Source organism: Ascaphus truei, chromosome 10 (assembly GCF_040206685.1).
Source record: "Ascaphus truei isolate aAscTru1 chromosome 10, aAscTru1.hap1, whole genome shotgun sequence".
NCBI classification, from domain to species: Eukaryota; Metazoa; Chordata; class Amphibia; order Anura; family Ascaphidae; genus Ascaphus; species Ascaphus truei.
In genome coordinates this window covers 753,556-779,418 of record NC_134492.1, presented here as the reverse complement: position 1 = coordinate 779,418, position 25,863 = coordinate 753,556, and the positions used below count along the sequence as shown (strand labels likewise).

General features: G+C 46.1%; 1 protein-coding gene across 1 annotated transcript; it reads left to right on the top strand.

The window, feature by feature from the left end:
• Positions 1-10,147: 10,147 nt before the first annotated feature.
• Positions 10,148-24,609, top strand: BTBD8 (BTB domain containing 8). Its single transcript, XM_075615545.1, is given in 8 exon segments — positions 10,148-10,277; positions 10,280-10,357; positions 13,059-13,131; positions 13,615-14,231; positions 17,257-17,347; positions 18,663-18,793; positions 20,041-22,296; positions 23,487-24,609. Coding segments are annotated over 8 exon segments (3,813 nt in total). The 5' UTR covers positions 10,148-10,183; the 3' UTR covers positions 23,960-24,609.
• The last annotated feature ends 1,254 nt before the right edge of the window (positions 24,610-25,863 follow it).

Below are 25,863 nucleotides of genomic sequence, written 5' to 3'. Positions count from 1 at the left end.
ATATAATGGCGCAGAGCGGGAGGCATCATACACCTCATCCGCTACCAGGCAATCACACCGGGTATAATATAATGGCGCAGAGCGGGAGGCATCATACACCTCATCCGCTACCAGGCAATCACACCGGGTATAATATAATGGCGCAGAGCGGGAGGCATCATACACCTCATCCGCTACCAGGCAATCACACCGGGTATAATATAATGGTGCAGAGCGGGAGGCATCATACACCTCATCCGCTAGCCAGGCAATCACACCGGGTATAATATAATGGCGCAGAGCGGGAGGCATCATACACCGCATCTGCTACCAGGCAATCACACCGGGTATAATATAATGGCGCAGAGCGGGAGCCGGGCAATCACACCGGGTATAATATAATGGCGCAGAGCGGGAGGCATCATACACCTCATCCGCTACCAGGCAATCACACCGGGTATAATATAATGGCGCAGAGCGGGAGGCATCATACACCTCATCCGCTACCAGGCAATCACACCGGGTATAATATAATGGCGCAGAGCGGGAGCCAGGCAATCACACCGGGTATAATATAATGGCGCAGAGCGGGAGGCATCATACACCTCATCCGCTAGCTGGGCAATCACACCGGGTATAATATAATGGCGCAGAGCGGGAGGCATCATACACCTCATCCGCTACCAGGCAATCACACCGGGTATAATATAATGGCGCAGAGCGGGAGGCATCATACACCTCATCCGCTACCAGGCAATCACACCGGGTATAATATAATGGCGCAGAACGGGAGGCATCATACACCTCATCCGCTACCAGGCAATCACACCGGGTATAATATTATGGCGCAGAGCGGGAGGCATCATACACCTCATCCGCTACCAGGCAATCACACCGGGTATAATATAATGGCGCAGAGCGGGAGGCATCACACACCTCATCCGCTACCAGGCAATCACACTGGGTATAATATAATGGCGCAGAACGGGAGGCATCATACACCTCATCGACTACCAGGCAATCACACCGGGTATAATATAATGGCGCAGAGCGGGAGGCATCATACACCTCATCCACTACCAGGCAATCACACCGGGTATAATATAATGGCGCAGAGCGGGAGGCATCATACACCTCATCCGCTACCAGGCAATCACACCGGGTATAATATAATGGCGCAGAGCGGGAGGCATCATACACCACATCCGCTACCAGGCAATCACACCGGGTATAATATAATGGCGCAGAGCGGGAGGCATCATACACCTCATCCGCTACCAGGCAATCACACCGGGTATAATATAATGGTGCAGAGCGGGAGCCGGGCAATCACACCGGGTATAATATAATGGCGCAGAGCGGGAGGCATCATACACCTCATCCGCTACCAGGCAATCACACCGGGTATAATATAATGGCGCAGAACGGGAGGCATCATACACCTCATCCGCTACCAGGAAATCACACCGGGTATAATATAATGGCGCAGAGCGGGAGGCATCATACACCTCATCCGCTACCAGGCAATCACACCGGGTATAATATAATGGCGCAGAGCGGAAGGCATCATACACCTCATCCGCTACCAGGCAATCACACCGGGTATAATATAATGGCGCAGAACGGGAGGCATCATACACCTCATCCGCTACCAGGAAATCACACCGGGTATAATATAATGGCGCAGAGCGGGAGGCATCATACACCTCATCCACTACCAGGCAATCACACCGGGTATAATATAATGGCGCAGAGCGGGAGGCATCATACACCTCATCCGCTACCAGGCAATCACACCGGGTATAATATAATGGTGCAGAGCGGGAGCCGGGCAATCACACCGGGTATAATATAATGGCGCAGAGCGGGAGGCATCATACACCTCATCCGCTACCAGGCAATCACACCGGGTATAATATAATGGCGCAGAACGGGAGGCATCATACACCTCATCCGCTACCAGGAAATCACACCGGGTATAATATAATGGCGCAGAGCGGGAGGCATCATACACCTCATCCGCTACCAGGCAATCACACCGGGTATAATATAATGGCGCAGAGCGGAAGGCATCATACACCTCATCCGCTACCAGGCAATCACACCGGGTATAATATAATGGCGCAGAACGGGAGGCATCATACACCTCATCCGCTACCAGGAAATCACACCGGGTATAATATAATGGCGCAGAGCGGGAGGCATCATACACCTCATCCACTACCAGGCAATCACACCGGGTATAATATAATGGCGCAGAGCGGGAGGCATCATACACCTCATCCGCTACCAGGCAATCATACCGGGTATAATATAATGGTGCAGAGCGGGAGCCGGGCAATCACACCGGGTATAATATAATGGCGCAGAGCGGGAGGCATCATACACCTCATCCGCTACCAGGCAATCACACCGGGTATAATATAATGGCGCAGAACGGGAGGCATCATACACCTCATCCGCTACCAGGAAATCACACCGTGTATAATATAATGGCGCAGAGCGGGAGCAATCACACCGGGTATAATATAATGGCGCAGAGCGGGAGCAATCACACCGGGTATAATATAATGGCGCAGAGCGGGAGCCGGGCAATCACACCGGGTATAATATAATGGCGCAGAGCGGGAGGCATCATACACCTCATCCGCTACCAGGCAATCACACCGGGTATAATATAATGGCGCAGAGCGGGAGGCATCATACACCTCATCCGCTACCAGGCAATCACACCGGGTATAATATAATGGCGCAGAACGGGAGGCATCATACACCTCATCCGCTACCAGGCAATCACACCGGGTATAATATAATGGCGCAGAGCGGGAGCAATCATACCGGGTATAATATAATGGTGCAGAGCGGGAGCCGGGCAATCACACCGGGTATAATATAATGGCGCAGAACGGGAGGCATCATACACCTCATCCGCTACCAGGAAATCACACCGGGTATAATATAATGGTGCAGAGCGGGAGGCATCATACACCTCATCCGCTACCAGGCAATCACACTGGGTATAATATAATGGCGCAGAGCGGGAGGCATCATACACCTCATCCGCTACCAGGCAATCACACCGGGTATAATATAATGGTGCAGAGCGGGAGGCATCATACACCTCATCCGCTACCAGGCAATCACACCGGGTATAATATAATGGCGCAGAACGGGAGGCATCATACACCTCATCCGCTACCAGGCAATCACACCGGGTATAAAATAATGGTGCAGAGCGGGATGCATCATACACCTCATCCGCTACCAGGCAATCACACCGGGTATAATATAATGGCGCAGAGCGGGAGGCATCATACACCTCATCCGCTACCAGGCAATCACACCGGGTATAATATAATGGCGCAGAGCGGGAGGCATCATACACCTCATCCGCTACCAGGCAATCACACCGGGTATAATATAATGGCGCAGAACGGGAGGCATCATATACCTCATCCGCTACCAGGCAATCACACCGGGTATAATATAATGGCGCAGAGCGGGAGGCATCATACACCTCATCCGCTACCAGGCAATCACACCGGGTATAATATAATGGCGCAGAGCGGGAGGCATCATACACCTCATCCGCTACCAGGCAATCACACCGGGTATAATATAATGGCGCAGAGCGGGAGGCATCATACACCTCATCCGCTACCAGGCAATCACACCGGGTATAATATAATGGTGCAGAGCGGGAGGCATCATACACCTCATCCGCTAGCCAGGCAATCACACCGGGTATAATATAATGGCGCAGAGCGGGAGGCATCATACACCGCATCCGCTACCAGGCAATCACACCGGGTATAATATAATGGCGCAGAGCGGGAGCCGGGCAATCACACCGGGTATAATATAATGGCGCAGAGCGGGAGGCATCATACACCTCATCCGCTACCAGGCAATCACACCGGGTATAATATAATGGCGCAGAGCGGGAGGCATCATACACCTCATCCGCTACCAGGCAATCACACCGGGTATAATATAATGGCGCAGAGCGGGAGCCAGGCAATCACACCGGGTATAATATAATGGCGCAGAGCGGGAGGCATCATACACCTCATCCGCTAGCTGGGCAATCACACCGGGTATAATATAATGGCGCAGAGCGGGAGGCATCATACACCTCATCCGCTACCAGGCAATCACACCGGGTATAATATAATGGCGCAGAGCGGGAGGCATCATACACCTCATCCGCTACCAGGCAATCACACCGGGTATAATATAATGGCGCAGAACGGGAGGCATCATACACCTCATCCGCTACCAGGCAATCACACCGGGTATAATATTATGGCGCAGAGCGGGAGGCATCATACACCTCATCCGCTACCAGGCAATCACACCGGGTATAATATAATGGCGCAGAGCGGGAGGCATCATACACCTCATCCGCTACCAGGCAATCACACCGGGTATAATATAATGGCGCAGAACGGGAGGCATCATACACCTCATCCGCTACCAGGCAATCACACCGGGTATAATATAATGGCGCAGAGCGGGAGGTATCATACACCTCATCCACTACCAGGCAATCACACCGGGTATAATATAATGGCGCAGAGCGGGAGGCATCATACACCTCATCCGCTACCAGGCAATCACACCGGGTATAATATAATGGCGCAGAGCGGGAGGCATCATACACCACATCCGCTACCAGGCAATCACACCGGGTATAATATAATGGCGCAGAGCGGGAGGCATCATACACCTCATCCGCTACCAGGCAATCACACCGGGTATAATATAATGGTGCAGAGCGGGAGCCGGGCAATCACACCGGGTATAATATAATGGCGCAGAGCGGGAGGCATCATACACCTCATCCGCTACCAGGCAATCACACCGGGTATAATATAATGGCGCAGAACGGGAGGCATCATACACCTCATCCGCTACCAGGAAATCACACCGGGTATAATATAATGGCGCAGAGCGGGAGGCATCATACACCTCATCCGCTACCAGGCAATCACACCGGGTATAATATAATGGCGCAGAGCGGAAGGCATCATACACCTCATCCGCTACCAGGCAATCACACCGGGTATAATATAATGGCGCAGAACGGGAGGCATCATACACCTCATCCGCTACCAGGAAATCACACCGGGTATAATATAATGGCGCAGAGCGGGAGGCATCATACACCTCATCCACTACCAGGCAATCACACCGGGTATAATATAATGGCGCAGAGCGGGAGGCATCATACACCTCATCCGCTACCAGGCAATCATACCGGGTATAATATAATGGTGCAGAGCGGGAGCCGGGCAATCACACCGGGTATAATATAATGGCGCAGAGCGGGAGGCATCATACACCTCATCCGCTACCAGGCAATCACACCGGGTATAATATAATGGCGCAGAACGGGAGGCATCATACACCTCATCCGCTACCAGGAAATCACACCGGGTATAATATAATGGCGCAGAGCGGGAGCAATCACACCGGGTATAATATAATGGCGCAGAGCGGGAGCAATCACACCGGGTATAATATAATGGCGCAGAGCGGGAGCCGGGCAATCACACCGGGTATAATATAATGGCGCAGAGCGGGAGGCATCATACACCTCATCCGCTACCAGGCAATCACACTGGGTATAATATAATGGCGCAGAGCGGGAGGCATCATACACCTCATCCGCTACCAGGCAATCACACCGGGTATAATATAATGGCGCAGAGCGGGAGGCATCATACACCTCATCCGCTACCAGGCAATCACACCGGGTATAATATAATGGCGCAGAGCGGGAGGCATCATACACATCATCCGCTACCAGGCAATCACACCGGGTATAATATAATGGCGCAGAGCGGGAGGCATCATACACCTCATCCGCTACCAGGCAATCACACCGGGTATAATATAATGGCGCAGAGCGGGAGGCATCATACACCTCATCCGCTGGGCAATCACACCGGGTATAATATAATGGCGCAGAGCGGGAGGCATCATACACCTCATCCGCTACCAGGAAATCACACCGGGTATAATATAATGGCGCAGAACGGGAGGCATCATACACCTCATCCGCTACCAGGCAATCACACCGGGTATAATATAATGGCGCAGAACGGGAGGCATCATACACCTCATCCGCTACCAGGCAATCACACCGGGTATAATATAATGGCGCAGAACGGGAGGCATCATACACCTCATCCACTACCAGGCAATCACACCGGGTATAATATAATGGCGCAGAACGGGAGGCATCATACACCTCATCCGCTACCAGGCAATCACACCGGGTGTAATATAATGGCGCAGAGCGGGAGCAATCACACCGGGTATAATATAATGGCGCAGAGCGGGAGGCATCATACACCTCATCCGCTACCAGGCAATCACACCGGGTATAATATAATGGCGCAGAACGGGAGGCATCATACACCTCATCCGCTACCAGGAAATCACACCGGGTATAATATAATGGCGCAGAACGGGAGGCATCATACACCTCATCCGCTACCAGGCAATCACACCGGGTATAATATAATGGCGCAGAGCGGGAGCCGGGCAATCACACCGGGTATAATATAATGGCGCAGAGCGGGAGGCATCATACACCTCATCCGCTACCAGGCAATCACACCGGGTATAATATAATGGCGCAGAGCGGGAGGCATCATACACCTCATCCGCTACCAGGCAATCACACCGGGTATAATATAATGGCGCAGAGCGGGAGGCATCATACACCTCATCCGCTACCAGGCAATCACACCGGGTATAATATAATGGCGCAGAACGGGAGCCGGGCAATCACACCGGGTATAATATAATGGCGCAGAGCGGGAGGCATCATACACCTCATCCGCTACCAGGCAATCACACCGGGTATAATATAATGGCGCAGAGCGGGAGGCATCATACACCTCATCCACTACCAGGCAATCACACCGGGTATAATATAATGGCGCAGAGCGGGAGGCATCATACACCTCATCCGCTACCAGGCAATCACACCGGGTATAATATAATGGCGCAGAGCGGGAGGCATCATACACCTCATCCGCTACCAGGCAATCACACCGGGTATAATATAATGGCGCAGAGCGGGAGGCATCATACACCTCATCCGCTACCAGGCAATCACACCGGGTATAATATAATGGCGCAGAGCGGGAGGTATCATACACCTCATCCGCTACCAGGCAATCACACCGGGTATAATATAATGGCACAGAACGGGAGCCGGGCAATCACACCGGGTATAATATAATGGTGCAGAGCGGGAGACGGGCACTCACACCGGGTATAATATAATGGCGCAGAGCGGGAGCCGGGCAATCACACCGGGTATAATATAATGGCGCAGAGCGGGAGGCATCATACACCTCATCTGCTACCAGGCAATCACACCGGGTATAATATAATGGCGCAGAGCGGGAGGCATCATACACCTCATCCGCTACCAGGCAATCACACCGGGTATAATATAATGGCGCAGAGCGGGAGCCGGGCAATCACACCGGGTATAATATAATGGCGCAGAGCGGGAGACGGGCACTCACACCGGGTATAATATAATGGCGCAGAGCGGGAGCCGGGCAATCACAGCGGGTATAATATAATGGCGCAGAGCGGGAGACGGGCAATCACACCGGGTATAATATAATGGTGCAGAGCGGGAGGCATCATACACCTCATCCGCTACCAGGCAATCACACCGGGTATAATATAATGGCGCAGAGCGGGAGCCGGGCAATCACACCGGGTATAATATAATGGCGCAGAGCGGGAGACGGGCACTCACACCGGGTATAATATAATGGCGCAGAGCGGGAGCCGGGCAATCACACCGGGTATAATATAATGGCGCAGAGCGGGAGCCGGGCAATCACACCGGGTATAATATAATGGCGCAGAGCGGGAGCAATCACACCGGGTGTAATATAATGGCGCAGAGCGGGAGCCGGCCAATCACACCGGGTGTAATATAATGGCGCAGAGTGGGAGCCGGGCAATCACACCGGGTATAATATAATGGCGCAGAGCGGGCGCCGGGCAATCACACCGGGTATAATATAATGGCGCAGAGCGGGAGCCGGGCAATCACACCGGGTATAATATAATGGCGCAGAGCGGGAGCAATCACACCGGGTATAATATAATGGCGCAGAGCGGGAGCCGGGCAATCACACCGGGTATAATATAATGGCGCAGAGCGGGAGCCGGGCAATCACACCGGGTATAATATAATGGCGCAGAGCGGGAGCCGGGCAATCACACCGGGTGTAATATAATGGCGCAGAGCGGGAGCCGGGCAATCACACCGGGTGTAATATAATGGCGCAGAGCGGGAGCAATCACACCGGGTATAATATAATGGCGCAGAGCGGGAGCCGGGCAATCACACCGGGTATAATATAATGGCGCAGAGCGGGAGCAATCACACCGGGTGTAATATAATGGCGCAGAGCGGGAGCCGGGCAATCACACCGGCTATAATATAATGGCGCAGAGCGGGAGCAATCACACCGGGTGTAATATAATGGCGCAGAGCGGGAGCCGGGCAATCACACCGGGTGTAATATAATGGCGCAGAGCGGGAGCCGGGCAATCACACCGGGTGTAATATAATGGCGCAGAGCGGGAGCCGGGCAATCACACCGGCTATAATATAATGGCGCAGAGCGGGAGCCGGGCAATCACACCGGGTATAATATAATGGCGCAGAGCGGGAGCCGGGCAATCACACCGGGTGTAATATAATGGCGCAGAGCGGGAGCCGGGCAATCACACCGGGTGTAATATAATGGCGCAGAGCGGGAGCCGGGCAATCACACCGGGTGTAATATAATGGCGCAGAGCGGGAGCAATCACACCGGGTATAATATAATGGCGCAGAGCGGGAGCCGGGCAATCACACCAGGTATAATATAATGGCGCAGAGCGGGAGCCGGGCAATCACACCGGGTGTAATATAATGGCGCAGAGCGGGAGCCGGGCAATCACACCGGGTATAATATAATGGCGCAGAGCGGGAGCCGGGCAATCACACCGGGTATAATATAATGGCGCAGAGCGGGAGCCGGGCAATCACACCGGGTATAATATAATGGCGCAGAGCGGGAGCCGGGCAATCACACCGGGTATAATATAATGGCGCAGAGCGGGAGCCGGGCACTCACACCGGGTGTAATATAATGGCGCAGAGCGGGAGCCGGGCAATCACACCGGGTATAATATAATGGCGCAGAGCGGGAGCCGGGCAATCACACCGGGTATAATATAATGGCGCAGAGCGGGAGCCGGGCAATCACACCGGGTATAATATAATGGCGCAGAGTGGGAGCCGGGCAATCACACCGGGTATAATATAATGGCGCAGAGCGGGAGCCGGGCAATCACACCGGGTATAATATAATGGCGCAGAGCGGGAGCAATCACACCGGGTATAATATAATGGCGCAGAGCGGGAGCCGGGCAATCACACCGGGTATAATATAATGGCGCAGAGCGGGAGCCGGGCAATCACACCGGGTATAATATAATGGCGCAGAGCGGGAGCCGGGCAATCACACCGGGTATAATATAATGGCGCAGAGCGGGAGCAATCACACCGGGTATAATATAATGGCGCAGAGCGGGAGCCGGGCAATCACACCGGGTGTAATATAATGGCGCAGAGCGGGAGCAATCACACCGGGTATAATATAATGGCGCAGAGCGGGAGCCGGGCAATCACACCGGGTATAATATAATGGCGCAGAGCGGGAGCAATCACACCGGGTATAATATAATGGCGCAGAGCGGGAGCCGGGCAATCACACCGGGTGTAATATAATGGCGCAGAGCGGGAGCAATCACACCGGGTGTAATATAATGGCGCAGAGCGGGAGCCGGGCAATCACACCGGGTGTAATATAATGGCGCAGAGCGGGAGCAATCACACCGGGTGTAATATAATGGCGCAGAGCGGGAGCAATCACACCGGGTGTAATATAATGGCGCAGAGCGGGAGCAATCACACCGGGTATAATATAATGGCGCAGAGCGGGAGCCGGGCAATCACACCGGGTATAATATAATGGCGCAGAGCGGGAGCAATCACACCGGGTATAATATAATGGCGCAGAGCGGGAGCAATCACACCGGGTAAGTGATGACATCACTGCCCCAGCTGAGGGAGTAAGCAGACTGTGAGGTATAATGACCGGTTGCCATGGCAATGCGGCTCTCCCCAGCTGCGGGTTTGTTAGTTGAACATATGGTTGTGCAGCAGGAGCCAGCTCTGCGCGATAAGGTGGGGGGCTTCCTGCGCAATCTCTTTCTGCTGTACGCCACACAGAGGGCTGGAGACGGAGGAGGCCAGGCGATCAGCAGAGAGGGCCAGCAGGTATGGTAGCCATCTTTACATATTGTGTGACACATATGTATATTCTTCCGCTTATCCGTGTGTGGTGAGGCAGGAGTGGACTTCATTACATGTGAAGGGTTTAAATGATCACACATGTAATACAGAGGCTCCCCCTAAAAATGAATTAAAATAAATGATTTAATGGCAACTCAGATATTTATTGCCAAATAGAATTTTTTTTTGTAGTATAAATGTGGAAAAGGCTATTCGGGGCTTAATTCCACACCTTTAAGTATACATGTGTACACTGTGTGTCACACAAACACGGTCTGCGGGATCACCCAGCTGCCTGTGTCATAGAATTGTGCTCGGTAAAAGCATCGTCTGAATATCCATTTTGTTCGTCCCACAAATATGCTTCACTCCCATTTCCCACCTGCCCTGTGTCAGTAATGGCGGTAAGGAGCAGGGAGACCCCGCTGCAGTGATGGCCGGTAAGGAGCAGGGAGACCCCGCTGCAGTGCTGGCCGGTAAGGAGCAGGGAGACCCCGCTGCAGTGATGGCCGGTAAGGAGCGTGAGTCTCCGCTGCAGTGATGGCGGTGAGGAGCAGGGCAGACCCCGCTGCAGTGATGGCCGGTAAGGAGCAGGGAGACCCCGCTGCAGTGATGGCCGGTAAGGAGCAGGGCAGACCCCGCTGCAGTGATGGCCGGTAAGGAGCAGGGCAGACCCCGCTGCAGTGATGGCCGGTAAGGAGCAGGGCAGACCCCGCTGCAGTGATGGCGGTGAGGAGCAGGGAGACCCCGCTGCAGTGATGGCGGTGAGGAGCAGGGAGACCCCGCTGCAGTGATGGCCGGTAAGGAGCGTGAGTCTCCGCTGCAGTGATGGCCGGTAAGGAGCAGGGAGACCCCGCTGCAGTGATGGCCGGTAAGGAGCAGGGCAGACCCCGCTGCAGTGATGGCCGGTAAGGAGCAGGGAGACCCCGCTGCAGTGATGGCCGGTAAGGAGCAGGGCAGACCCCGCTGCAGTGATGGCCGGTAAGGAGCAGGGCAGACCCCGCTGCAGTAATGGCGGTGAGGAGCAGGGCAGACCCCGCTGCAGTGATGGCGGTGAGGAGCAGGGAGACCCCGCTGCAGTGATGGCGGTGAGGAGCAGGGCAGACCCCGCTGCAGTGATGGCCGGTAAGGAGCAGGGCAGACCCCGCTGCAGTGATGGCCGGTAAGGAGCAGGGCAGACCCCGCTGCAGTGATGGCCGGTAAGGAGCAGGGCAGACCCCGCTGCAGTGATGGCCGGTAAGGAGCAGGGCAGACCCCGCTGCAGTGATGGCCGGTAAGGAGCAGGGAGACCCCGCTGCAGTGATGGCGGTGAGGAGCAGGGAGACCCCGCTGCAGTAATGGCGGTGAGGAGCAGGGAGACCCCGCTGCAGTGCTGGCCGGTAAGGAGCAGGGAGACCCCGCTGCAGTGATGGCCGGTAAGGAGCAGGGAGACCCCGCTGCAGTGATGGCGGTGAGGAGCAGGGCAGACCCCGCTGCAGTGATGGCCGGTAAGGAGCAGGGCAGACCCCGCTGCAGTGATGGCCGGTAAGGAGCAGGGAGACCCCGCTGCAGTGATGGCCGGTAAGGAGCAGGGAGACCCCGCTGCAGTGATGGCCGGTAAGGAGCAGGGCAGACCCCGCTGCAGTGATGGCCGGTAAGGAGCAGGGCAGACCCCGCTGCAGTGATGGCCGGTAAGGAGCAGGGAGACCCCGCTGCAGTGATGGCGGTGAGGAGCAGGGAGACCCCGCTGCAGTGCAGAGAAAGGACAGCTCTGATTCCGCAAAAACAAATGAGGGTTTTTAATTTAATATAGCTGTCTGTGTCTTTGTTTGAAATCTGAGACATATTATTCTGTGGTGTGGAAGTGAAAAGGACTTCATGCTTGGCTGTTACCTGTTACTATTAAACACGTATAGTGAGATAAGCACATGTCCTAGTCTTATGTAATAATGTTTAGTTTATGAAAACTCAAGCTATTGTGTGTGCTTACTTTGATGCAAACACATTTTACTTGTTTATTTGTTTGAGAAGGAGGAATAACTATGAATATTCATGTGATGCAGACCGAAACTAGGACAAAATCATTTCCATTTCTGTACCTGTTCAATAATATATATGAGCCAATATTGGTATCCATTATGAACAAGCAATACAAGATCTTCACTTTAATGCTTAACTGCTTTCAGGTCTGTGAATTATTTACATCTGCTACTCATTAGAAGAAGAAAAACATCTTCATAAATCAGCACTGCATGTTTGCACATCCGTTTTCCTGCACGAATTTCCCATCTTGAATGGCTTCCACTATACAGGATTAGCTACCATCAGCCATTTATAGCTTTACTGCTGTAGCGCTTGACTGTGAATCACAGCTCCCATCATCATTGAAAAGGTTAATCATTTGCAGCATATGTTGGGGGGGGGGGGGGGAAGCTATTAACCTGTTTCCTCCAAATATAGGAACATGTTTAAAGGTGCTTTGGCATGATTCCATGGGTCCTAAATGACTAATTACATCTACGTATATTTATTGTGTTCTTGTCCTAAGCTGTAAAGATATATAACCAATAAGATCCCTAAATCTAAATGCTACGGTAGTTGCTATTTTACAAATCTTGCCCATTCTATAGTCAAGATGGGGTTAAGCAACTATTAAAAATGTTAGTGCTGCTACCTAACACCAAACGTATATTACTTTGTAAAATAGCTGCTTTTGACAAAGGGGATGATCGAAGACTTGCAAAGAAACCCATATTCACTAGTTCTCAGGTAAACCTTAAGTGCATGTCTTTCTGTGTCTATATGTATGCAAAGTACTGTATGTTAATTACTATTCATCAAACCTCTACAAATATATTCTGGGCCGCTTATAACACATTAGCTATATTTGTGTGCTAAGAATATATTTGATAATGTTTAGGCAAATCTACTGTCTCATTCCAAGTGGAATACTGTCTGAGCAGACCTGGCTTCTCAAAAACACTTCTATTGTCTTTTTAAATTAATAAAACTGATGTTGGTCCTGAAGTAATTGTTCATATATAGTTACCATTGTGAGAGTGTAGAAACGTTGCTCTGAATTGTTATATTTATGATTTCAAGACACCAGTGAGAGAACATAGTTTTGTATTGTTATATTAATATATGAATATGTGTATTCCTTCACATCCTAGGTTTACTCTGTGAAAGTTCAGTAGGGAAATGTGATAAATTACAATTTTATTTTTATTTTCTCCATATCAGCAGGGTTAATCTAGAACAAGGGAAATAACAACTGAAACATCTTGGACATCTGAAAGGAAAAGAAGTACAGAGGGGTATTTGTCGAATACCAGGAAGATGAAATCTGATTCACTGGGTGCTTCTGGACATACATTAAATACAACTAGAAATTCTTCTGGAAAGGGGAAAGAGGATGACTTGAAGGGCAAAGATGGCAAGAAAGCTTTGACAAAAGATCCGAAACCTGCAGAGAAAATGGTCACCACCAAACCAAAAGCTGTTTTGAAAACCAAATCAGAAAAAAATGGCAGTGTAAAGACTGAAAGTGGCACTGCCAAAGGAGACTCTGCAAGCTCCCAGAAATACACATCATCTGTAAAGGGGGGAGCAAGACCCAAGGCCCCGAATGGTAATCCCAATTCACAGACCAAAGTAAAAACACTAAAGAAGGCAGAGAGAGAATCTGCTTCTCATGTCGGCGGCACAGTTCCAAGCATGAAGTCTACAAACTCCAATGGAAAACCGCTCCATTCAAATAAATCTGAAGAACAAAACCTGGATAGTTTTGCAGATAAGCAACAGAATTCTGCACATTGTTCGCCACAAAGTGGTAACCCTTTAAAAAACAATTTGGATGGTTCCAAGGATCTAGGAGTTGGTGAGTATACTTGCTACATTTTTATTATTTACATTCTAGGTACAGTACCTTTTTTCTTTTAAAGATTGTAAGACATCAGAAATGGTAACAGGTTAGTATAGATAAATAAATAGGTAGGTGAGGAAATGGAAAAGAAGAGACAGACATTTAGATTCTTGAAGTCAGAAGGGACGGAGGCATTGTATCAGAATTATAAGGAATGTAACAAAAGTTGCAAATGGTCAATCAAATTAGTGAAATGGATAACGAAAAAAGGATTGCAATAGAAAGTAAGATCAACCCTAAAAAGTTATTTAAGTACCTTAATAACATGGAAATTATCAAAGAAAATATAGGACCCTTTCAGTGTGAGATGGGCAGGCAGATTATTGGAGATAAGGAAAAAGCAGAGGTATTAAACACATTCTCTGTGTTTACCAAGGAAGAATCAATTTCAATAGTAGTGCCGCAGGAGGAAGCCACAACTTCTATATTAACAAACAATTTGTTAAGTGAGGAAGTAGTTCATAGGTGACTTACAGTAATAAAATTAAATTAAATAAGGCACCTGACCCCGATGGCATACATCCAAGAGTTCTCAAGGAGTTAAGTTCAGTAATAGCTAAACCATTACATTTAATATTCAAGGACTCCATTTCCACAGGCTCAGTACCACAAGATTGGTGAAAAGCAGATGTGGTGTCTATATTTAAAAAGGGAGCTAGATCACAACCGGGGAATTACAGACCTGTAAGCCTGACATCAATAGTGGGGAAGCTACTTGAAGGTTTAATATGGAATAATATTCAGGAATACCTAATGGTAAACAAAATTATTAGTAATAGTCAGCATGGATTTATGAAGGATAGATCATGCCAAACTAACCTTATTTGTTTCCTTGAGGAGGTAAATAGGAATTTAGACCAGGGAAATGCAGTTGATGTGGTCTACTTAGATTTTGCAAAGCCTTTTGATACGGTTCCACACAAGGTTGGTGTACAAAATAAAGCAAATTGGACTCAGTAGAAATATTTGCACCTGAATTGAAAACTGCTTGAAGGATAGACAGAGAGTTGTCATAAATGGAACTTTTTCAGGTTGGGCTAAAGTTGTGAGTGGAGTACCTCAAGGATCGGTACTGGGACCCCTGCTTTTTAACTTGTTTATTAATGACCTTGAGGTTGGCATAGAGAGCAAAGTCTCCATCTTTGTTGATGACATTAAATCGTGTAAGGCAGTAGAATCAGAGCAGGATGTAATTTTCTCTCCTGAAGGACTTAGAGAGACTGGAAACTTGGGCAGGTAAATGGCAGATGAGGTTTAATACAGATAAATGTAAAGTTATGCATTTGGGAAGCAAGAATAAACAGGCGACATACACATTAAATGGGGATAAATTAAGGGAATCGTTGATGGAGAAGAATTTAGGAGTGCTTGTAGACAGCAGGTTTAGCAATAGTGCCCAAAGTCATGCAGTAGCTGCAAAGGCAAACAAGATCTTATCTTGCATTAAACGGGCAATGGATGGAAGGGAAATAAACATAATTATGTCCCTTTTATAAAGCTTTAGTAAGACCACACCTAGAATATGGAATACAATTTTGGGCACCATGTCGTAGAAAAGACATTATGGAACTAGAGTGCAGTTAAGAGCCACCAAATAATCTGACTTATGAGGAGAGGCTAGCTAAATTAGATTGATTTACATTAGAAAAGAGGTGTCTAAGAGGGGATATGTTAACTATATACAAATATATTTGGGGACAGTACAAGGAGCTTTCAAAAGAACTATTCATCCCAAGGACAGTGCAAAGGATTCAGGGTCATCCCTTAAGGTTGGAGGAAAGGAGATTTCACCAGCAACAAAGGAAAGGGTTCTTTACAGCAAGGGCAGTTAAAATGTGGAATTCATTACCCATGGAGACTGTGTTGGCAGATACAATAGATGTGTTCAAAAAAAGGTTGGACATCTTTTTAGAAACTAAAGGTATACAGGGATATACCAAATAAGTAAACATGGGAAGAATGTTGATCCAGAGAGTAATCTGATTTTCCAATATTTGGAGTCAGAAAGGAATTTATTTTTCCCCTTGTGAGATATCATTAGATGATAGCTATCTGAAAAAGAACACGTGTTGGAGAGAGCCCTTCCTCTTGATCAATAAGTAAGTATAGATATCGGATAAAGTATCTGTATCTAAATTTAGCATAGGTTGAACTTGATGGACGTATGTCTTTTTTCAACCTCATCTACTATTTAACTATATGTAACTTATGTATATGGTGTGTATGTGGGTGTCTCTCTGTATGGGTATAGCTTCTTAAGCGGTAGAAATGGTTTTAAAAGGGCTCCCACTTTAAAATATTTTAATTGATGAAACAATTGTTTTAGCCAAGGGCTGTAAAAATTAATACCTGAAAGCTTAACTGCACAGTAATCAATATCATAGGTTTTACAAAACACGCTGATTTTTGTAGCAATAATGTTTGAGCTTCTTCCCAACTTAGAGCAATGCTGTAGCAATTCCAAAGTACAGTTACATGGGCCTTAATCAAGAACTTCTTCTCGCAAATCACAATGGCAGCCTGACGAGGAGAGGTATAAAGAACAGGGCTCCACGGAATTTTCAATACTAATTTATTGCCAACAAAATGACTTGACGTTTCGGCCACACTTGGCCCCTCAAAAGCAGATTATGCCATTCTGCTTTTGAGAAAGGCCAAGTGTGGCCGAAACGTTAGTCATTTTGTTGGCAATAAATTAGTATTGAAAATTCCGTGGAGCCCTGTTCTTTATACCTCTCATTGTAAGCTGGATCATCACAGAGAATCCTGAACCAGGAGCAGCGGAAGTTGTATCCTTTATGTTTTCTATGTGGTGTGCAGCAGTTTCCCTGTATCAGCCTGACGAGGAGGCCATGCACAATCTTTTGGCATATCTGGCAGCTTTACATTAACATTTGATGCACATGTGTAGAAATGTAAGTGAAAAGTACTGAATGTACAGTATAGTATTTTCTTTTTCTGAACTGTATTCCCTTTGTAGCAGTGAAATCCAAATCTACAACAAAGATGACAAACGGGGCCTCTGTCAAAAAGAAGGTTAATGAAGCTGAATATGGTTGGGAAACAAGCAGGTCTGTTCAAAACATTATCATGTAAACGTATGTTTTGTAATTGTAACATTGTCTCACTGATCAATTGTAATTTGTTATAGACTCTTTATAATAGTTACAATTAGAACTGTAGTGATCAATACTGCCTATTGTATTTTTTTTCTGTGGGTTACAAGCTGACCTACAAAAAATATGGCCGATCTGGCTAGGCTTTGGTATAAGAGTTAGATTGACAAATATATTTGACACTCTTTTGTATTTCTTACTTTTCGGGGAACCCCACAATATATATTTGCAGTGTTATGCAGTCTGTATATAACAGCAGCGTATTTAGCAGAACTGCTAGTTAAATGTGATTTTATAAGAAATTACACAAAGATGATCAAACGGCACTCCACTGGACTTGGAAAAATTGCACATTTAATGTAGAGCAAAAGTAACACTTGCTCCATGATAAATGTGGAATTTTTCTAATTCCAGTGGAGTGCTGTTTGATAAGAACTTTCTCCATCATTGGAGCAACGTGCACCCGTGGAAAGATTCCCGCTATTGTTGGAGTGCTTCCTTCCCGCTGCTGTTGGGAGTGCTTCCTTCCTGCTGCTGTTGGGAGTGCTTCCTTCCTGCTGCTGTTGGGAGTGCTTCCTTCCTGCTGCTGTTGGGAGTGCTTCCTTCCTGCTGCTGTTGGGAGTGCTTCCTTCCTGCTGCTGTTGGGAGTGCTTCCTTCCCGCTGCTGTTGGGAGTGCTTCCTTCCCGCTGCTGTTGGGAGTGCTTCCTTCCCGCTGCTGTTGGTAATCCTTTCTTCCCGCTGCTGTTGGGAGTGCTTCCTTCCCGCTGCTGTTGGGAGTGCTTCCTTCCCGCTGCTGTTGGAAGTGCTTCCTTCCTGCTGCTGTTGGGAGTGCTTCCTTCCCGCTGCTGTTGGGAGTGCTTCCTTCCTGCTGCTCCTGTTGGGAGTGCTTCCTTCCTGCTGCTCCTGTTGGGAGTGCTTCCTTCCCGCTGCTCCTGTTGGGAGTGCTTCCTTCCCGCTGCTGCTGTTGGGAGTGCTTCCTTCCCGCTGCTGCTGTTGGGAGTGCTTCCTTCCCACTGCTGCTTTTGGGAGTGCTTCCTTCCCGCTGCTGCTGTTGGGAGTGCTTCCTTCCCGCTGCTGCTGTTGGGAGTGCTTCCTTCCCGCTGCTGCTGTTGGGAGTGCTTCCTTCCCGCTGCTGCTGTTGCGAGTGCTTCCTTCCCGCTGCTGCTGTTGGGAGTGCTTCCTTCCCGACTTTAAAAAAAATAAAATATAATGCATGTAATGAAGATCAGAAAATGTTATCATTTTTTAAAATGTATTATTATTTGTTAGTTCATCAACAAAAAAACTACCTGCTACAGGAGACCATGAGCCAACGTCACAGAAAAAAAAGGGAATCAAGATTAGCAATTGTGCTGCTCAAAGGCCAAAGAGTGCACCGGCCGCCATATCTAAACAACAAGGTACAACGTTACGTGTTGTTTGTTTGTCTGACTGACTGTCGTAACCACTGAAATTAAATTCAAAACATACAATTTACATAATAACAAGAAAACCTTTAAAATGATGCTTCTTTTAACCCTTTGGGTGCCCTATAAACGTAGCTACGATTTGATGGGGTCTGGTGCTTAAGGGGCCCCATGACATGATAGCTACGTCAATCTTCCTGCTCCTCTTTCTAGGGGGAGATTGCGTTTTGTGTTCCTGTGGAGCGCAGAACGCAGTGAATGAGGAACTCCTCTTCCGTTCCGTTATCGGTGACCAGAGTGTGATTGTGTGTGCCAGAGGGGCTGTTTCCTAAATGAGACATTCTGTATTCACGATAGAAAGGACAATGGCACAAAGCTACCATAAATGTAATTACACCCCACCCCCCCAATTTGTAGTCCTAATATCTCGGCGGTATTATTTGTACTTTTAATTTGCAAGGTGACAAAACAACACTCCGGCTGTAAATCATGTCTGAGAGCTCAACAGCTACTGTAAGCAGCTGGAAGTAAATCCTCATTCTAATCTATTTAAATACAGCTTTTAGTAGATCTCCTCTTGTCCGTCCCAACACTGGTTTATTGATTTATTTTTTTAATCTGATGCTCTATTCAGGAGATGTTTGAAATATGAATTGTTCGGTGGTGGTAAAAGGAGCTCTCCACAGAGCAATGTCAGCAGCTATAGATTAAGAATCATGATTTTTAACAGTAAAGTAAATTGGGTGTAAAATACCAACATTAGAGGAGTTGGTAAACTCGTAAATGCATCTGTGGGGGATTGCTGCTTTAACAGTCAATAATACTTATATATTTATATGCAACGTGACTTTCCCATATTCCACTTGCTCTTCTTCAGGTCCTTGAACATTGTTAGTTGGAATTTGTTCATGCTTACCATATTAATCCTTGACGATTAATTAAAAATAATAGAATAGCTATCTGAAAAAGAACACGTGTTGGAGAGAGCCCTGCACTAGGAAAAAAAGCACCATTCAATGCAGTCTGGGAACATTGAATGGATGTGTAACATTCAGTGGATGGTCTTCCCATGTGAAAATGGCTACTGTTATTTATTTACATTTTTATTTATTTTTTGCAATGGTTTTAAAGTTTCTAAAATGTCAAGTTCTGATTAGCTAAACACTTGCATAGAAATAAATGCAAAAAGCTTGTAATTTGCTGTATATATTTATTTATTTTCTCTTCATATGTATGAACAGGGCTGCAAGGAGATGGAGCAAACCCACTGAAATCTGTTTCTTCCAAACAAACAAAAGTAAAATCAGACATAAGATTGATGAATTCGTCTGCCTCCACGGATAAACCTGTGGCCTTGAATAAAAAGACTATAAAACCAGCACTTGCACCAACACATAGAACAGGTGCAAAACCAGCAATGCCAATTTCTAAGAATAATCTAATTGCTACTAAAGGCTTTACTGCAAATTACAAAGAGCTAAAACAGAAAGTATTGACACAGTCACATTCTTCTAAAGCCTCACATCCAAAGCTCAGGCAGGAACACAACGATTCTCCTACTGTGCTTAAGAATGGGAGTAACCAACATATATTGTATCTGGATCGAGATCTCAGACCAGATGTTATTGAGAATCCACAGGTTAACAAAAAGAAAAGCAAGCAAGCTATTTTCAGTCAATCTGTGGAGCTTTCAGGCAGTTTCCAAGACCTATGTTTTGAGGATCTGGCTTTCACTGCATGTGAGTGTCAAGAAAATTCAATAGGCAATCAAGATTATAAAATACAGAAACCTAATTCAGAACATTGCAACTGCCAAGAAAGTGTGCCAGCGGCATCTGCTCAGCTTTATGCATCCAACTCAAAAGAGATTTTGATAGAAGTTAGAAATCGAACCGAAGTGGAGAAAGTTGACAGCATAAAGCCAACTGGTGTAAACTCTGTTTTAGATATTTCAGATCCTAAGCCACAAGGTAAAAATATTTGTGATTCAGAGAATTCTAATAGGTGTGTTGACAGTTCAAGTGAAAGTGAATTGTGTTCTGTAAAAGAAGTGGAAAAAAATACTCCACACAAAGACCAGCTTGAAATGAATGAAACCTTTTTGAAATGCCCCCAAAATATTAAGGGTACTCTGGATAATTCTGGAAAAATGGCTGAATCTTTTTTACAAGGTTTTTCTACCAACCATCAGTCTACATTAACTAGTAAAAAACATTCTATGAACTGTATATCAGATAAGCAAGTACCAGATTTTCCCAGGGACATGAACATCCGAGAAACAATGGAGAGCCATGACAACTCTGAAATGAAGTTTGTGGGTCACTGGAATAAACACACAGGCACCTTGCAAGAAAGAGAGAGTCCAGAATCAGACAGTGGGAGTGCAAGCACATCATCTGATGACATCAAGCCAAGGTCAGAAGACTATGATGCTGGTGGTTCTCAGGATGATGACGGCTCAAATGAAAGAGGAATCTCTAAGTGCAGCACTATGCGGTGCCATGACTTTCTTGGTAGAAGCAGTAGTGATACAAGTACTCCAGAAGAACTAAAAGGTTATGATGGCAGCTTGAGAATTGATGTAAAAATGAAAAAAGAGCATTCTTCTGATATATTCCGTGTTAACTCAACCAGTGATGATGAAGGACCACGAAAAAGACCAGAAATGTGGTTGCAGAGAGGTGTATCCAAGCACAGTGTGAATCAAAATGCTGCTTGCAGCAACATACAGTGTCCTCCAGAAATGGAACATGTTTCCTCATCAGCCGACGAAACAGAAGATGAAAGATCTGAAGCTGAGAATGCTGCAGAAAAAGCTTTGTCCGATGTTGCATCACAACAGTTTCAAGGAATTATAAATTTAGCTTTTGATGATCTCACTGAAATTGACAATGAAGGTCAACAAGTTCCTGGGAATAAAACATGTATGAGATCAGTCTTGCTTTCAGTGGATGAATGTGAAGAGCTGGGATCTGATGAGGGAGAGCCTGATACTTCACAAATGCATACCGTAGATTCACGGACACCATCTGATGTATTTGATAATCTATCTAATGAACATTCTGGATATTCCCACAAGGAAGGTGGTTTCACAGAGCATAATCTGCAAAATGGAGGCAAGCAATTACAGAAACACTTGGGCGGATTCTCCGATCCATGTCTTTGCCATAAAGAATTTATAGAAGACAGCACTTCGTTGACTGCAGATAAAAACAAAGCAGCAGAAACACTGCCAAAGGAAGCTCTGAGTTATTTGAAAGGCCAGGGTGTTGCAGAAGCTGGTAAATGTAAGGGTTACTACAAGCATCCTGAAAGTGAGTTCAAGTCCCAAGCAAGGCCATGTCATTTGGACCTTTACACAACAGACTCTCCCTCTGATACACACAAGTTTTGTTCTTCTAAAACTGTAACTGCTTGTACAAGTCAATTTCTTGACTATCAAGTGAATGATACCCATGCATCACCTACTGAAAGCTCCAATACTGCTTTACCTGCAGGTAATGAACATTAAATATCAAAAATACATGTGTTGAATGTACTTTTTGCTGGTGCAATGTTAAATTCTAACTAATAGGTATGTTTATTACACTGAACCTTAACATTTTGGATCTAGGATATCTACTACTGTACTTTTACAGCTGCATAATACCTTTACATTTGACAGAATATAATTAATGCATTTGAAAAATTGTGAACAGTTCATCATTGTTTGGTACAAAATCCAGCCCTGAAATCTGCAGAGCAGCTCTATTTTGGTGGGGATTCTTCCTAGTATCCAATTAAACTATATATACATATATATGTATATATGTGTGTGTGTGTATGTGTGTGTGTATATATATATATATATATATATATGTGCGTGTGTGTGTGTGTGTGTGTGTGTGAATAGCATGGAACTTTAAGAAAGTATTTCTTATTACCATTAAATGATGCATTTAAAATATTTGCAGAGATCTTCAAGCTGAATTTAGTATTGTTTCTCTCTGTTGCAATTGCCCTAAAAGTTTGAAGGTAATGAATATATTAAAAAAAGCTATATAAACTTTACTAAAAGTATTCAATTCTAAATTGCCTGTTTGCTTTGTTTTTTGTCAAAGCTGTTTTTAGGTTTTCACAATATATTGTATATACATGTGTTTATACATACTGCAGGTGTAACATACAGATTGAGGTGAATAGAGTTGGGTAATTTCCTTTTTTATTAAAGCTATTAGAAACGGATTTCCATAACGGCTTCAAGGCTTTCTTTGTTTTTGGTTAATGTCAGTCTGTCTTTAGTGATCCAAGCATGTTTTTTTATTTGAAAAAAAAAATCAGAATAAGTGCATATTTAAAATATATTTATTTTAAACTAACCTATGAGTTACACTTAAAATAGCCAAAGGGTTGTCATTCTGTCTTGTTTGTTCTGTATGTTTTTTATGGTTATGCAAATAACTAATTTTCTGTATCAGAAATTCTCTATTTTTTGAGATTTGCCAACTACCCCTAGTGAGTGCGCTGCTTCACCTTAATTTCTAAGTAGTCATTTTAGATGTTACTATATAGAAAATAAACTTGCGTTTTGTCAAATGTCTGTATACTCACCTGCTGTAATTACTTGGTTGTTAGTATGTTCGTCTTCAAAATACTTGGGCAAAGAGCATAACTATTTTACAATGTGCAGTATTATGAATTATTTCAGGACACATAGATGATTTTGACTCATTGGCACAAAGCTGCATGTATGGACATCGTCCTTCAAAGTCTCTTTCTCCTATAAATGAGGTGGATGCTGGAGAAGGATTTGAGCAGAGAATGAAGACTGAAGCAACAAACATTATGGATTTTGCTTTTGAAGATCAGCATTTTGTACAGGAAGACTGGACTCTTCTAAGGCAGCTGTTAGCTGATCATGGCTCAAATGTTGATGTGATAAACTCTGTCCCTGAAGATCTTAGTCTAGCACAATATCTCATCAATCAGACATTACTTTTAGCGAGAGAGAATTCAAAATCTCAGGGTAATGCACATGTTGACAATTCAAGCAGATGGGGTGAATTAGGGTCGTCTCCATTTGATGACTCCACAAGTGTAACCTTGACGAGTTTGTCTCCTGATGACTGTTCTTCCCCACATGGGGAATGGACAATTCTTGAACTAGAAACTCATCATTAGGTTGGTTATATACTTTAGCTTTATATTTTCTCTAGGATAATGCGATCGATTTATTACTGTAATGATTGAATATTGCCCTCATTAAGCAAGCAGTTCCACACTCTGCATACTTTGTATTAAACGGTTTTAATGCATACGGTAGATGGTGACAATGTACGATTTTAAACTACAGGCCTAATACCCCTTACCCAAGCATTGAAATTGTCTAGCAAAGCGCTTATAGTAGATCATTGCAGTTTATGGAGGGGTCCAATGAGTCTTCTTTCACTTTTAAATGGAAACATGTTTTAATTAGTGTAGATTTCTTCTTTGCTTCTATAATGGCAGCAGGAGCTCTTCTGTAAGGAAATGTAAAGATGAGTATTCTGAATATATCCACATCTCTGAGGTTCACCAAGTCTGTTTGAGTTTAGGAACCAAGTTCACATTGCTGGCACCCATTACCAAAACTATGGCTAGCAATGTCAGTACCAGTTTGTTTAATAATGTTAATATTGCAATTAGGTGGATACAATTATACCACTTTTACCTCCTAAATTAGTTTTGCATCTATTTGCTTGCGCAAAACCTGGGCATGTGATATATTTTTTTTTTGTGAGAGTGGAGTTCATAGAAATAAAATGGCTTGTCAATAAGTGAGATTCTAATGTCTTTAATGCTTTCATTTTAATCCGCAGAAAAAAAGTATACATATTTGATTGCACATAAAAGTAATTTTTTTTATTTTTTATAACTTACATTTTATTGAGTATTTCAAGCATAAGATACAATACACAATGCGAACAATCATGAAAGTAATCTCAACTTTGATAAATGAAACATTCATTGTGAGAAAACCCGGCCTTTTGGGCCCTACTCAGCCAGGCTATTCAAGGTGGAATAATAAGAAGATGCGCAATGACAAAATGATCACCGAAATAATAATAATAATGAAAAAAAAAAAAGAGGAGGGAAAGGTAAGGAGGGGGGAGGGGGAGAGGACGTCCGCCCCAGCGTGACCCGTAGATCAAAATGTATTTTTTAAAGTAATTTATTTTTAACTGTACCACTGATTTCTCCATACACATTAAGATTGAGGCATACACATGGATGACATTCGGAGCGTTCCTGCACCAAAACAATGTGACATCGCCCAATAAATCCATAAGTATAAAGTGAAGTGCTTTTAGTACAATGTTTCATTCTAATAAAACTAGACGAGGCTGTAATTCGTCTAAACAATTTATCTCAGTTCGATGCTGACCGTTGTGTTTAATAACCCCACCCTGAACAAATATCTATTCAATTCTTATGAAGGATCATGTCCCAGTTGGGCTATCGCTTGCGCTGCACGCAGTTGGACTATCGCTTGCGCTGCACGCAGTTGGACTATCGCTTGCGCTGCACGCAGTTGGGCTATCGCTTGCGCTGCACGCAGTTGGGCTATCGCTTGCGCTGCACGCAGTTGGGCTATCGCTTGCGCTGCACGCAGTTGGGCTATCGCTTGCGCTGCACGCAGTTGGGCTTGCGCTGCACACAGTTGGACTATCGCTTGCGCTGCACGCAGTTGGACTATCGCTTGCGCTGCACGCAGTTGGACAAGGCGATATGGAATGAAACATTGACCTCAGCAGCTGGAAAGATCCCCAACTCATCAAATCCCCGTATCTGCTTCTGCTTCCCCCCTAGAGAAGAGCACGGAGTGCGCGTGTGTTTCATATCTCCCTGCCCAAAAAAAGGGTTCTAGATATAACTTGTAGGCAAACAAGAGGCGCCTCCCTGTGTGTTCTGCAGCTAATGCACCTGCTGCAGTCTGTTACCCGGACCACAGGGGGGGCACAAAGTGAGGGGGGCACGGGAAAAAGAGGGGGGGAGAGGGCACGGGAAAAAGAGGGACGGGTGGGAAGGGGGTGACACATGCTAGT